At 48.7% G+C, this 15,443-nt stretch overlaps 1 protein-coding gene across 6 annotated transcripts in view; it reads left to right on the plus strand.

Annotated features, from left to right (window-relative positions):
• Positions 1-15,443, plus strand: part of SH3PXD2A (SH3 and PX domains 2A) — a 296,155-nt gene that overhangs the window by 255,539 nt on the left and 25,173 nt on the right. For 5 of the 6 annotated variants that reach the window (XM_029081354.2, XM_029081355.2, XM_029081360.2 and 2 more), the window contains 3 exons: positions 1,041-1,154; positions 7,236-7,319; positions 14,636-14,753. In XM_029081354.2, coding sequence (XP_028937187.1) covers positions 1,041-1,154; positions 7,236-7,319; positions 14,636-14,753 — 316 coding nt within the window. The remainder of the gene's footprint in view (positions 1-1,040; positions 1,155-7,235; positions 7,320-14,635; positions 14,754-15,443) is intronic. The other variant, XM_029081356.2, reaches the window with a different exon arrangement.

Here is a 15,443-nt window from a genome sequence, read left to right on the forward strand (position 1 = left end):
CCATCCCGGGTGATCACTAAATTTAAAACGATCCAATCACAATCTGCCACCATATCACCTTCTGACCCTGGGGTAACAGAGAATTGTGTGCCCAGATTAGGACCACCAGCACAGCTCTGGGGTCTAAAATGGTTGAACCCTGGGAAGCGGTACCCAAGGAAGAAGTTTGGGCATGCTGGCCAAGAGGGCCTTGGGATCACGAGAGACCAAACCTTGAGACCGTGCTAAGTAGAGAAGACTCTGAAAGGCATTTCTAGAGAGTTCCCAGAATTCCAAGCCCACCAGTGCAAAGTACCTTCTGATATTTAGTCGTTCGTTCAGTCGTATTTATTGAGCACTTGGGAAAGTACAGTGCAACAATAAGCAGACACATTCCCTGCCCACAATGAGCTTGCAGTCTAGAAAACGAGCCTATAAAGGCAGATCCCTTAGAGTTTTGCGGAGAAAGAGATCAAATTCACTAATATGAAGCTAAGTAATAGAACGAAGAGCAAAAGAGGTACCCCGTAGTGCTAGTAACAGGTCCACAAATACATACTTGAATTTTGTGAAGTTTTGCAGAAATGCTGGTCCTAGTGATGAGGGAAATTATAGTGGTCACCGTGACTGGAGTTATATGGGACTAATTTTCGTCATCCAAGATTCTAGCATAATTCTGAAAATGCAAGCAGTCAGAGTCAGATGAGGCCACCAGATGCCTGGCTGACATTGTCCTGTCAAACTCTGGCCTCAGAGCTCTTTCTTCATCAAGCCAAGCCTTTTCCCTTCTGGTTCCTCCTAAGCAATCCCGTGGCAGTTGGTCCTCCTTTCACCACGCCAAGCCTTCTCCCTTCGGGTTCCTCCTAAGAAATCCCTTGGTAGTTATGAAATGTCCCAGGAGAGAACAAGCAAAGGTTTCATTTGATCCTTGATTTGTTCAGCTGGCATGCTTGCCCTGTATTCTTTTGGGTCGGCTGTCCTGGGTCACCAACTCAATTCCTTCTTTTACCCCCTTCCTTTTAACACCCCGAAGTGATAGATGTGTCTCTCGTACCTCTCAGGTTGGTGGTTCGTGAGTACATCAGAAGAGCAAGGCTGGGTTCCTGCCACATATCTGGAGTCCCAAAATGGTACCCGAGATGACTCCGATATCAACACATCGAAAGCCGGTGAAGGTAAGACTTGCGTGCTGCAAAAAGGTGGCAGGACTGCCGTTTTTCTTAATCAGGTGGTTCCTTAGATAGACTCATTACAACCTCATCCCAGGAACCACCAAGCGTAGGGCCCAAATGGTTGAATTCTGACCAGTATCTTTGGGCAGAGCATTGGAAACCTGTGGTCTTGAAGGTTGACTCCAACCATTCTTTTATTTGTATTTATTGAGTGCTTATTTGGGGCAGAACATTGTACTAGGTGCTTGGGACACTGACCCTGCCCTCAAGGAGCTGACGTTCTAATGGCATCTAGCTTCCAAGGGCTAGGTGTCATTCAGTAGGATGTTATCTGAGGGTAGAGTCCTGTTATCCCTCCCAAGCTAAGTCCCAGGTGTCCATCCTGAAGGAGCCTGTCTTCACTTTTGATGTGGGCGAGACCATTATTCCAGGACCATAAGGCACCCACTGACCCCAGATGAGAAGGGTGCAGGGACTTAGGTGACCATATATCCCTAAGAGATTGTCTCGTGGTCTCGCTATACTGAGTTCCGTAAGAGCGTTCCAATGCCCAACTCATTCCTGACCCTATTATAGTTTCCTTCTTGGGCTGATGATGATGATGATGATGATGGTATTGGTTAAGCACTTACTGTGTCAGGCACTGTTCTAAGTGCTGGGTAGGTACAAGCTAATTAGGTTGGAAACAGTCCCTGTCCCACGTGGGGCTCACAGTCTTTATCCCTATTTTCCAGATGAGGTAACTGAGGCACAGAGAAGTAAAGTGACTTACCCAAGGCCACACAACAGACAAGTGGCAGGGCCGGTATTTGAACCCAGGTCCTTCTGAGTCTCAGGCCTGTGCTCCGTCCACTAGGCCATGGAGCCAATGTCCTCTCTTCCCCTTAAGGGGAGGCAGTCTGGGGAAATGACAGGAACGTAGGACTGCAGCGGCAGCACACGAAGTTATGGTGCTGTCTTTGGTGGCCCTGATGAGGAAAATCCCTCAATGGCTCCTTGGGTGTCAGCAACTCCCCCTTTCAGCAGGGCTTGGAGCAGTCGGTGTTTCAGCCAGCTGGAAGCTGGAGTTGGGGAACGGAGGGAGAACAAGGGCAAGCACTTTGACGTAGGGAGCTCTGCCCTAATGTGATTTGTAAGGAGTAAAGAACTGAAAAGCCGTCTAGAAACCCTCCTCCCCTTCACCTAGCAGTGGTAGTAGTATTGTTGAAGTGTACACCGTGTGGAGAACACTATACTAAGTGCCGGGAGAGAATACACACTCCTTGGTCCCTCAGGGGGCTCACAATCTAAAAATAAAAATGGGGAGAGCGGACCGGTGACAGATTCATAAAGAGAGACGAAATAAAACACTAAGACAACATAAAGACAGAAACGGATCTCAGTAGGGTGCTGTGGCAGGGGGAATAGAATTGCAGGCTTCTTGCAGTTCAGCATCCACAGGGACCACCATGAGGACGTTTTTATAAGAATGTTTCTTTATTCCCAAAGTGAGGGCTGTTGTCTCTCTGACTATAGAGAGGTCCCTCCAGCTGAGGAAAAGGGGAACCCTGCTTACAATCCCAGAACCAGAGCCAAGCTGAAACTTGGGTCCCCTCAGACCATTTAGTGAATCTCTAAGTGGTTCACCTGCTCTGGCCAGAGCAGGGCAAACCTACACGTTTCCCTTTCTTCCTCCTCCTACCTGCCCCCTTCCATTGTCACATCTAATCTCATTGTTTTCACTGAAACAGCCATCCCATTTGTTCCACACTCAGGACACGTCAGTCAGTCAGTCGTATTTATTGAGCACTTACCGTATGCAGAAGATGTACTAAGCATTTGGGAGAATACAATATAACAATAAATAATCACATTCCCTGCCCACAACAAGCTTGTGAAACCCCTCATTTCATCTAAACACTTAAGTTCCTTCTTCCCAGTCAATCAATCAATCAGTGGTACTACGTGCTAACTGTATGCAGAGCACTGTACTAAATGCTTGGGAGAGTACAACAGAGTTGGTAGACATGCTCCCTGCTCACAGCAAACTTATAGTCTAGTGGAGGAGACAGACATTAATATAAATGAATAATTTACACGTATGTACTTAAGTGCTGTGGGGCTGACGGTGGGGTGAATACCAAGTGCCCAAGGGATACATATCCGAACACAAGTCATTATGCGGGGAAAGTAAAACTCTGTCCGAGGAATAGCTCAGCAAGCACTCAGGCCTGCATGTTCACTGAGGCATCCTCTCTCCCCATCTCCCTCCCTAGGGAAGCACCCAAAAAATATCCCTGCTCGTCGCTATCCTCCCTCCACTCTTTCCCTGCCCTTTCTTTATCTCTGCCCTTTCATTTTGCACCAAAGCATCCTGAATGGGATATAAAGCAGTGGGAAGGAGGGTTATATCCTCTGGGAACTCAGTTTTGTGATTTGCGTAATGATGTGGATGGGTCTGAAGTGCAGTCCTAAGGGTTCCCTCCACCTCCCCCATCCGACCCCACACATCTCCTGAAACGTTTACTTCTGGGTCACCTCCATGAACTGCCCGACCCCTTCTTGAAGAATCCAGGCCCAATTTCCTTCCTCCAGATTCAGATTTGCATCTTCTCTCAGTCCTTTCTCCATATTCCACTTGTCTCCTTTTGGACAGTACTTGGATCCCATGGGCTCACCTGAGAATCCCTACCTTGATCAACCCTCCTCTACCACTCAGACCCTTCCCCTGGATTTCAGCAGAAATCTAACAGTCTCAGCCTCTTGGAACTGGGACCAGTTGAGATAATTAAAACTTCAGATACCTAAACAAAATCGGCATGTCTCTCACTCAAGCATAAATTCAATTTATTTCGGTGATTTGAACTTCTCTTCAGTTATCTGAATGAGGTTCAGTCAGGAAGCCGAGATTTGGATAATCGGCAACCAACTGTTCAGGAATGGGTCGATCCCTTACTCTGGCTGCTTTCTTCTAAATCAGGCATCCTTGGTCTTCCTGCTGCTCCTTCCCCATTCCTCTGCCCCCTAATACTAGAACAAGAGAGCCTTTAGAAAGTAGTATATTCAAAGTGCATCAAAGAGAATTTTCTTTTCTCAGGCACTCCCTGCTGCCGAATGTAATTATTGGATGCTGTGTATGTGTTGGTTACTTTTGCTTTGCTCAGCAGTACCTGATCTAAGCCAAATTGGATGAGCTATTAGGTTTTCCTTCAGGTCTGGGTCTTGTCTGTGAACATAATGCTTTGTTTATTCTTTCACGTTGTAGCTTTTCAAATCATCCCTAGCTAATGAAAATCCGGGTTTGAAGCAGAACTTCTGCTTTTTCCTTCCCTTGTCTGTTTAGCTTCAAGTGGATCACTTCAATCAGATCATCCTTAGCAACTTCATACCCCCAACCCTTTTATCGGGCTTTTTTGTATAAAGTCTGGTCTTAGCAGAGTCCCATCGGCACCTTAACTGAACATTTTGAACCATCGAAAGTCTTTCCCCCAATTTTCCACTGAGCCCCCAGTCCTAATTACTTCCAAACTTTGAATATCCCAGCAAAGTGGAAAACTTGTATAATAGACAGGCGATCCAGACGGGCAAGTCATCAAATCAAAGTGGCGGAGAGCTGCCAGATAGAGCCAGGTGTAAAGCATGGCTCCAGAGTCCAGCAGAGGAACCTCTCCCCTGATCCTGGAAGGTCTCGGGAACCCAAATACTACCTGTGGAGGGGATAGCCTCAGGGCCTAAATGTGCAGGGGATTGTGATTCTGGCTTGAAAAATAGCAGGTTTTCATTCTTTCTCTCCAGAACATCGGCAACTCGGTGGGTAATTGAGTTCCTCCTCCCCCCACCCAGTGGAAAACCCTTTGCCTTTGTCCTCTATTCACAGTTTCCAGAGCCCTGGCCCCCAGCCACACCTTCTCTCATTTTCAGCCCCTGCTGAGCTCACACCACCTCTACAGGAGACACAGGCTGTGGGGTTTTCCAGGAGCAAGGCCATTTAGAAGGGAAAGGCTCACTTATTTTGTCCAGGAGGCAGGCCCTGCTTGTCCTTCTTTCCCTCTGGCCCTGCCAGTGTCCTGCCCCTCTCTTCCTTATGCCACTGGTTGATAGAGCAGTTGAAGGCTAACACTGTGATCATGTGGGCTGTATTTCTCCTCTAGGAGCTGATTCAGCCCTTAACCTCAGTGATACCTATGTGAACTCAAAAGCTGCAACCTCAGTGTTGATAACCTAAACTTCTTGTAAAACCAGGAGAGTATGTGTGTGTTTATGTATGTGTGTGTATGTATGTATTCGAAATGACCCCTTTAAACCAGTCCTTACTTAAAATCATTGTACACTAAGCAGAATCTGTTTCAGGGATTCCTTGGTGTCTATCTTTAAAGACCAGCTGTGCATGAAGCTAACTTGAAATGACCTGGTTCATTTCACCACTGTTCATCCAGCCAAAGACCTGGTTTATAGAAAAAGCCAGCAGCCTCTTTGTGTTGTATAGTACTCTCCCAAGCACCAGTAGTGTTCCGCACACAGTAAGCGCTCAATAAATACCACTGATTGAATAAGGACTTGCGTGTGATCCATAGCTGCATCTCCTTCTGGGCAGAAACCCACCTCCTCTACAAAGTTGCTTGTTGATACAGCTGTCCCACCGAAGTCACCTAAGCCTGCCCATGTTTCAGAAACCAGGATCGGCAAGCAGACCCCAAGGCTTCTAAGCCAGGCGTCACTTGGGGCTCGACCCTGGAATGAGAGACTTGCCATTTGCCAATCCAGTCAGTCCAGCTCCTCGCACACAGGAATCCTTACAAATAACTTCCCCAACCCTCCTCCCACTCTCATTTGAAAGCATAGCCACTCCATCCAGTATAACCCTTCCACGTCCCACAGCTCAATCCTATGATTCCTGAAAGTTGAGTTTAGAAACTTTGTGGTTTGTCTGATTAGTGTTATTTAATAACCATTTAAAAAGTGATATTGTGTTCTATTAAATCATTCATTCTAGAATGTCTCTGATAAGAAGCTTATTGCATCCCACTAAAAACTTGATTCAAAAATATGGCCAAGAGTGGATGTCAGATGCAGACAAACAAACCTTAATCAGCAGAGACCCTCCCATCTAGGGACTCTGGGTTTTGTGTTTTGGAGAAATATTTCATGAGTGTTTCAGCCCAAATTTTATCATCTTTTTTGGTCTATGCCAAGACTAATTGCCCCTGGCACAGGTAAAGTGACCTGCCTTTGAGCTCCACTGCAGATCTACCTGGAAGCCAGAAGTTCAGCAACTAGCAGTCCAGTAAGTGCCGTGCTTTGCAGGTCAGACCCCACCTTTGCAGAAATGAGGGCCAACTGCCAATTGCAGTTTTGGAGGAGGAAGTGTCTTTCCTTCCACGGCCTCAGAATACGGTGGTGGTAGAGCTTTGGATATCTCCCGTGTGCCTCTATTTCCCCATCTCTAGAGCCTCCTGGAGGGCAGGGATCTTGCCTATGAGACTCAGGGTAGCTCTTCACAAGCACCATATGACCATGGACATCTAATAAATACCCTCACTCCATCCAAGATGAGAGTTCATATAAACCACCCACTACAGTAACCTAGAGGGGACTCATCAGCACAAAAATATTCCTTAAAGAAAAGAGGCTATTGCTTCAGAGCATCTAGTTGTACAACTCTCTCAAAAACATTTTCTGCTAGCCAGAGTGAAGAGTTTATGTCCATACATATTGCAAAATCCAGGGGTGGTATCCCCTTGCTCCGATGCAAAGTGAGAGTTCCATTTAAAGCTCTCAGTGGAGAACGGCGCTAAACCCATCGCAGTGGATGTGCTTTTCTTTTCAATCCTCAGAAAAGAGAAGTCCAGGCAACAACGTGTCCTCATCCCAGAGGGATCTGTGGGTTTTCCCATTTGGTGGAGTTGGTTCATTTCACTTATTCTGTTTTTACTAACCACACCGGTTTTCATGTGTATTTCATGTTTAGTTTTGAAATCTCCCGCTGCATCCCCTCACCACACCTGTCATCATTTTCTTTCTCTCTCCCTCCCTCCCTCTTCCCCCTTCCCCCCCCACCTTATTTTTTTTTTGGTATGTGATCTCATCTCCATCTTCCAAAACTAGTTTCTAAGAGACGCAAGGCTCATCTACGGCGCCTGGACCGGCGATGGACTCTGGGCGGGATAGTCAACAGACAGCAGAGTCGAGGTGAATCTTGGAGGCCCCTGACATGGGATGCTCACAGGCTCGGTTGCTACTTCTCCTAATTCTGCTGCTCCTCGGCCTCGGGGCTGCTAGGCCATTAATAGCAGTTCTTGCTGTCTGCCCACTTTCCTCTGCAAATGCTGCCGTGAAATCAGGATGCTCCCTGAGACCTCTGGGGCTGGGAAACTGAGCTTGGGAACTTTTCCCTCCCCTTTCAGCAGGCTCTCGGGGCACTGGAGAATCCAGGGCATGTGGAGAGTGGGAGCCTCTGCTCCTTCCTCAGGGGGAGAGTGGGCCTGCCAGAACTATGAGGAGCAAGATGAATGACTCTTCTGAGAGAACTGGGACCCTGTATGAGCCTAGTTAATTTATTGATACCCACTCTTAGCACTCCATGTATTTATGTTTATTCAGTTATTTATTTTGACTGCTCTAGTGGTAGCTATTTTTATGTTTGTTTTCCCTTTAAGAGTGTCAGCTCCTTGTCGTCAGGGAATGTATCCCGTCTTTATTCGTTAGTCCCCAGATGTCTGGTACAGTGAATGGTGCCAAAATTACTACTATTCTTGCTACTCTGTCGAAATGGGGTGGAGAAGACTGAAGAGATGGCAGTATTGCTCAACAGTCTGGGTTGAGCAGCTCCTATGTGCAAAGTAGTGCACTGGGCTCTGAGGAAGGTACCTGCCCCCACAGAGTTTACAATTTAGTGATGAAACGAAAGACAAAAACTGATGACTATGCCACAGTTAAGAGAGAAAAGAAGCCACGTGGCTTAGTGGAAAGAACATGGCTTTGTGAGTCAGAGGTTGTGGGTTATAATCCCGACTCTGCCACTTGTCAGCTGTGTGACTTTGGACAAGTCGCTTAACTTCTCTGTACCTCAGTGACCTCATCTGCAAAATGGGGATTAAGATTGTGAGCCCCATGTGGGACAACCTGATAACCTTGTATCTATCCCAGCACTTAGAACAGTGCTCAGCACATAGTAAGCACTTAACAAATACCATTATGATTATTATCATTATTATTATTATCTGAATACTAAACCTGCCCAGATGAATAAAACACAAGAATAGACAGATTATAGATGCATGAGTGCTGAGGTGGCTGATGGAATGATATGAGTAAGAAGGTGGTGGGATTCATTAGGGAGGCTTCCTGGAGGAAGTGGTTTTCTTGAAGGGTTTGGATGAGGGGAGAAATGTAGTCTAATGAAGTGGAGGGGAGGGGCATCCCAGATGGGACAAAAGACATAAGCGATTGGCTGGAGACTGAGGGAGGGTGAGAGAGAGGGACAATAGGAAGTTTGCTTAGCAGGAGCAAAAAGCACAAGTGAAATTTTGGTGGGAGAAGAGACCAAACAGATAAGGGTAGGGGGATGGGAGTCTTTGTTAGTGGCTGTGGTTGGGAGTTTTTTAATGGATATAAGGTGTGAGGGACCCACACCTAGAGGCAGGTGCTCTGATCAGTGAAGTTTCCCAAAAACAATAGTAATAATAATAATATATAACTATATAATACGTCATAATATGAATATATTATTACTGTGGTATTTAAGTACTTACTAGGTGCCAACCACCATATTAGCTAAATACTAGATAATGAGGTTGGACCCAGTCCCTGTCGCCCATGGGATTCACAGTCTCAATAGGAAGGAGAACAGATAAGAATCCCCATTTTACAGATAAGGAAACTGAGGCCCGGAGCAGTGAAGTGCCTTGCCCAAGGTCACACAGCAGGCAAGTGGCAGAACTGGGATTTGATCCCAAGTCCTCTGACTCCCACGCCCATACTCTTTCCATTAGACCTTGTCAGCTCAGAGGGAGTTACCCTGCCAGTTTACTGCAGAAAGCAGAGAAAGAACTGGCCAAAAGACACAAGGAGCTTCTCTAAGAGGAGTGTGAAATGACCAAAAGGCATTTGAGAGTTTCCTCTGAAGGGACATAGATCTGCCCAGGCCTTGCTTGGGAGGCAAGGCAAGTCCAGAGAAGGGGACAAGGCGGCTACTGTTCTTCCATGGCCAGAGCAGGGACAGCCAGCCCACTGAAAGCAACCATTTTATTTATCAGTCACGCTGGAGTCCAATATTTCGCTTTGCTCACAGACACTTTGGAAACATTCAAGCCTTCTCAGAAAGCATCCGGGACCTACCTAGGATAGAGCATTCCTCGCGTGGGCCTGGGCCGGGGTAGGGCCTGGGGTTGGAGCATAGTGTTTTGCCAGCCGGAGATGAAGCGCTGCATCGAGTGTTGTTCTTGGATAATACGCTCGCTCATTCACTCGCTCGCTCCCTGGGATAGTCAGATCCCTGCTGGCCTGGTTTCTAGATAGGAGAGCCAAGGCCTCCCCAAGACCCTCGCTGAATGGAGTTGGATCTGGAAGAAGTAACCCCCACCAGAAGGTGAAGACAAATGTGCACTAACATTATTAAAACTGAAGACCTCAGTCGTGTTCCCAGGATGTCTTGGTTCTGTCTCCAGGCATTGGAGGAAATGGGGAAGGCCAGACCGAAAAGCCACAGCTGGAATGAAATCCCCACTCTACAAAGAAAAGCAAAGACCAACCGTGGAGTCTGGCCTCGTCTCCATGTCTTCACTGTGCCACAACCCCGGTCCAGCCCGAGGACCCTGGGCAAACCCACATCGCAGGGCTTGATTCCCACCCACTCCTTGTTTTTTCCCACTGGGGAGTCCAGGGAAGAATTCACGTCTGGTTCCCCTCTGCCCATTAAAGGTGTGGGAGTTGGCTCTTCCAAATGAATCCTCTGCATGCTCTCCCGCCATTAGTCCCTCAGGGTATGGTTGCCTTAATCAGAAAAGAAAATAGAAAGTGTGCCGGGACAGCGGCTGTTAAAAACAGAAATCATTGTCTGGACTAGCATTGTGGTTGCTACTCGGAGAGTAACTAGGCAAGAGAGAAACAATATCTTCATCAAAATCGTTGGCGCTGGGTCAATCTTGGATTAATCCAGAGCCCGCTGGAATGAAGAAGCTTTTTCCAACAGAGGTTGAGTAAGTGAAGGAGAAGGAGTGTGCAGAGGAGACTGCTGACTGAGAGGAAAGTATTTTGAAAGAGAATTCCTTTGCGGTTTGCAAGATTCGGGCCTCTCCATTCACTGCGTTTTGCTAAGTGGGGACCGAATGGGCTCGGATTATTTGGCCCTAATGCTCTGAGGAACTCTATGGCTTTGCTTCTTATCCATAACCAATCAGTCAATCAGTGGTATTTATTGAGCATGCATTATGTGCAATACTATTCGGATTTGATCCCTTGATAAGTGAGAATCCAGAGGAAGGAGGAAATGGGAGGCAGCTTGGACTGAAGTGGCCTCTGAGCGTCAAGCATATTTTGCGATTAAAAAAGGGAGGGGGAAACCTCTCTGTTTCCCTTTTCCAGTCCCAATGTGCATCTCAATGTGATGATGATAATACTAATTGTGATTTTTACTTGCTTACCATCTGCCAAGCACTGTGGCAAGCACTGGAATAGGCTATTATTTCGGGATTTGTTAGGCACTTTCTTTGTGTTAAGCACTGTGCTAAGTGCTGGTGTAGATAAGCATTAATTAGGTCGGAGACAGTCCCTGTCTCACAAGGGGCTCATTGTCTGAAAGAGAGGGAGAACGGTTATTTAATCTCAATTTTACAGATGAGGAAAAGAAGGCACAGGGAAGGTAAGTGACTTGCCCATGGTGACAAAACAGGAAAGTGAAGGAGCTGAGATTAGAACCGGGTCTCCTGACCTAACCCCATGCTCCTTCCACTAGACCATGCATTTCTCGGCTGCTACCCAATTTGTACCTCAGTACATCCAGAATTTTTTTTCCTTTCATTCCAATCAGTATTTGCACACTTCTCTGATTGGAAAATATCTTTCTCTCCCCCAGGGCTTGTAGCTTGTACCTGCCTCTCAAGTGTAAGGTTAGGATCCTCCAGGCCCTGGGGGCTGTTGGTGCCAGGCCAGACCACGCCTCCGAAATCAAAATCCTCTGTGGACACTTGGTGAGATCGAAGCTATCGAGTCTCAAAGATGTATTCCTAGAGTGGCCTGCAACCTTCCCAGGAGGGCATTTAGTCTGGCCCTTTTCCCTGCCCCTCTTTTTTTCCAGGGTCTTCCCCCAGGCCAGTTTCCTTCCCTTCCATTCCCCCTATATGGTGTCTAACTAGGAAGAAGCTGGCTCTCCTCTTGGTCAAGGAACTACTGCTCTACCTCTTGGCTTCAACTCAGGATGGGCCCAATTAGGGGGCATCGAGGTGGAAGCACATCTTTGCAAACACCCTGAGGGTGACCAAACTCCAAACTGCAAAATTCAGTCAGTGCTATAGGCAGAGGGTCCAATCAGACTCCCACCAGAGGAGGGACACGTTCTCATCAAACCCGGACCCGGCAGGGCGAGAGGTGGACTGACACCAGACCGTCAGGGGCCTTTCTCCGCACCCAAAATGAGAACCTGATCCTAGGATTAGGAGCACGTGTCACTGCTGGTTGGGGGTTCTTAGTGCTCAGAAACTGCTTGACTCAACGGCCTCGTCTTTGTTGGATTTTGCGGTCAACAATATGCCACGAGGAGAAGTAGAACTTCTGCAATCTTCTAAAGGGTTGTAATTTTTCGCTGCAAAAGCACTCTGCAAGGAGAGGCTTTTAATGAAGGCTTCCTGTTGGGAACCACAAATGTATAAATAACCCAGTTTGGTCGAGAAGTCACGTGACACCCCGCTCCGAGCCGGCCCTCCGCCCCGTGTCAGTAGAGCAGGAGGCCAGGGCACTCAGGACATCACACGCTCCAGGACTTCCCACCTAGGGGCGGTCTCCAGGAGACTGCCCTCCCTCCTGGCAGGGAAAGTCCCAGTGAACCCAGCCCATCTGGGCACCAAACAGGAGAAAGTTTGGAGGATTGGAGACATGGAAATCTCATCTCCACCCACTGGACTCAGTGCCTGACACAGAGAGGGCAGAGGAACAGCGAGGCAGAAATCAGAGCTCTGACTGACCCGGGCCCCTCCTTGGGCTAACAGCACTGTGCCACGGTGACCAGGGCGCGTAACCCAGCCGGGCCTGTTTTGGTGCACCAGGTCTGGATGGGCTTCAGGGTTTGGGCACGTTGAGAGTCGGTAGTCAGAGGTCAAAGCGGTGTGCTAGTCCTGGCATGAGAACGGCTCTCTCCAGTCGGGAAACTGATGGATCAGGGACTGGCTCCTCAGTAGTGCCGCCAGCTGGATAAGGCGAGGGAAGCTCCCCCAGTTTTCTTCCCAAAAGGCAGGCAGCCCACAGGTCTCTCCAGGCTCCCGCACACTATACTCCCACTCCTGGACCCAGGGATCTGGAGACATTTGCCCCTAGGAGAGCCCTGCCGCCCAAGGAAACCTCCTACCCCCAACCCAGGCTGCGATTTGTGAGGGGCCGCAAGGGAACCACTGATCCGAGCAAGGAGAGAGTAGCAGAAAGGCCCAGTAAGCCCTGATGTGGAGTCCCACGGGCGGGAACCATGGGAGTGGATTTTGGCCAGGATCTATGTCAGGGTTGGGGAAGAGGAGGGGAGGGGAGGCCTCTGATAGGCCCATTCCACAAGGTCTCAGTGAAGAAGTGGTCTCCAGTGTTCCCTTGGGCTCCTAGCAAAGAATACAATAGGCCAATCTGTGGGTTGACCTGAGCTCGGCCTGTAGGACCGAACTCCGGTGAAAGAGCAGTTTGAGCAGTTGCCCAAAGTCTTGGGTCTCCTGGCATGCATAACACGAGGGTCCGGCTGGCCCCCACACGTGGGCCCCTGCTCATTCCAACTCCTGACCTACTCCTGAGCCTCTTTTTAGCTTTCCTCTAAACACCGACCCTCTTCTCCCCCTGGACGGGCTGCAGAGGTGAGAACCAGGAGGATTGTCTATCTGGGTTCTGAACCCAGGAACTTAGGAAGCGCCTATTCAGGGCCGCTTGGGAATCTGGGGCAGGGGCTACCACCCACAGTGACTATGGCTCCCTCTGCCCCTCAGACCGACCTGCTCATCACCCCAACTGCAACTTCAGCCCTATTCAGCCAAAGGAGCGACCGGCAGGATGTGATCTAAATAGGCACGTCCGGGTCAGGTTCAGGCTCCTGGGTGGACCAGTTACAGCCAAACACGGGGAGAGCGAGTGTGGGCTGGTGCTGCTGAAGCTTCAGAGCAAAGTCGCTGGCCCAGAAATCCCCTTTAAACACTAGGGGGATGGGGTAGAAGGAGAAAGGCCAAGAAATTTCAAAGTCCGGGGCTTTTCTGGTTGCCCGAACTCCATTTCAGAATCACCCAACAGGGGTGAGGGATTGTACCTGAGTGAGTCTGATCTAATTTGGGGGCTGGAAGTGCAATAGCCTGGGTGACCAGTTAGGCCTGCTCAGATCCCCAGACAGCTTGGCTTCCCAGTGCCCGGCTGAGGTCCTGTCCCTGCTGGTGAGTGGCTGGTGGCCGGAGAAGGCTTAACCCCAGCCAAGTGGGTAGTGCCAAATGTCCCAGCATGGATCCCGCCCCCATCCCTCAGAGTTGAAGAGAGGAGCTTGGGAGTTCTGGCCAGACCAGGTGACAGGGAGTGTGTTTGCCTTTAACATTCTATCTCAATTGCTTCTGAGCCCGGCCTGCCCTTGATGGTTCATGAGTTGAGCCTGGGACAGAATGGGATGAGGCGGTCAGGTGGGAAGGGAAGTGGAAAGGAATTGGATTTGAAGTAGAGGATCCCAGTGGGATCATGGTGGCAGCCAGGGTCAGGGAAGTTACAGAAGTGAAGCTGCCCAGTTCTTTTCCTCCTCCATCACTGCATGTGCTTGGAAGCCACCACTGTTGATCTGTCTAGTTTCCTGGGATGGGCGGGGTGAAATCTGCCCAGAGTGTGTTCCTTTCTCTCTCTCTCTCGCTCTTGCTCTCTTGCTATAGAGGTCAATCTCAGGATACATCCCTCAGGCACTCACCTGGCTCATGGTCCCAGCCTTGAGGGCAGCTAGCTCGGGCTCCCCCAGTGTTCAGGGAGGCAGCTCCTCCCTTTCATTCTCCCCATCCCCCCCGACCTCCCTTCCTCCCTCTGTCCCCCACCTCCTTTATCGCCCCATTCTAAGCCAACCAATGCCATCGCCAGAGCATCTCTATCAAGGTTGGCAATGAAATGGGGTTTAGCTGGGCCGTGGCTCGTGGCCCATCTTGCCAGAAATCCTCATCAAACCCAAACCCCTTGTGCCAGGAAACCCGAGATTGACCTCCGCGGTCCCAGGAGGCCAGAGCCAGGCATCAGCCAGCACGACGGGGCAGGGGGAGATGTCAGTTCATTGATTCTAAACCCTGTTGCCTCTTTGCTTCCTCTAGAAGAGAAGTATGTCACTATCCAGCCGTACACCAGCCAAAGCAAAGATGAAATCGGGTTTGAGAAAGGAGTCACGGTGGAGGTCATCCAGAAGAACCTGGAAGGATGGTGGTATATAAGGTAAAGAGGGTTTTTTGGGTCCAGATCATCACTTTAATCACCACCCCTCTCCCTCCTTCTCTTTCCTCCCAGGTAACTAAGCTTTTTATAGCTCGAGGCTGCCAAGGCTTCAGAACAGAATTTCTGGCCCAGAAACCTCCTTTAAATACTAGGGATGGAATAGAAAGGGAGAAGCAAATGAAATTTGAAGTCCTGGGTTTTCCATCTGCATAAACTCTACTTCAGAAATACCCCCATTGTTGGGGAAAGGGTCTCTACAGTTTTATAGCTTTAGCATTTTATTGCTGTAGAAGTGTGGTCCCCCTGACTCCCCACCTCCCAAAGAAAGAAATCTGTGGCTCTAGTTGGGGACCTAAAATAATAATTAGGATATTTGTGAAGCACTTGCAATGGGCGAACCACTGTGCCACAAGCTGGGGTAATAATAATGAAAATAATTATAATAATCATCATAATGAAAAAGAAAATCTGGCCTGTGAACTGTCTAGAGGTTTCTGGTGCTCTTTGCCACCTGATCACTGCTAAAAGGTGGGATGTTAAGAACCAAATTTGTGGGTTAGTGGATTGGTTTTTTTGAACCTCTCTGCAAAGTTGTGGTAGTCCACAAATTTCCCAGGTGCCAAAGGGGCCAAACCCGAGCTCATTACTCTTAGCTGCTACGGCTCTTCGGTCAATCTGAATAATGAACAA

This window comes from Ornithorhynchus anatinus, chromosome 16, assembly GCF_004115215.2.
Source record: "Ornithorhynchus anatinus isolate Pmale09 chromosome 16, mOrnAna1.pri.v4, whole genome shotgun sequence".
In the NCBI taxonomy this organism is placed as follows: Eukaryota; Metazoa; Chordata; class Mammalia; order Monotremata; family Ornithorhynchidae; genus Ornithorhynchus; species Ornithorhynchus anatinus.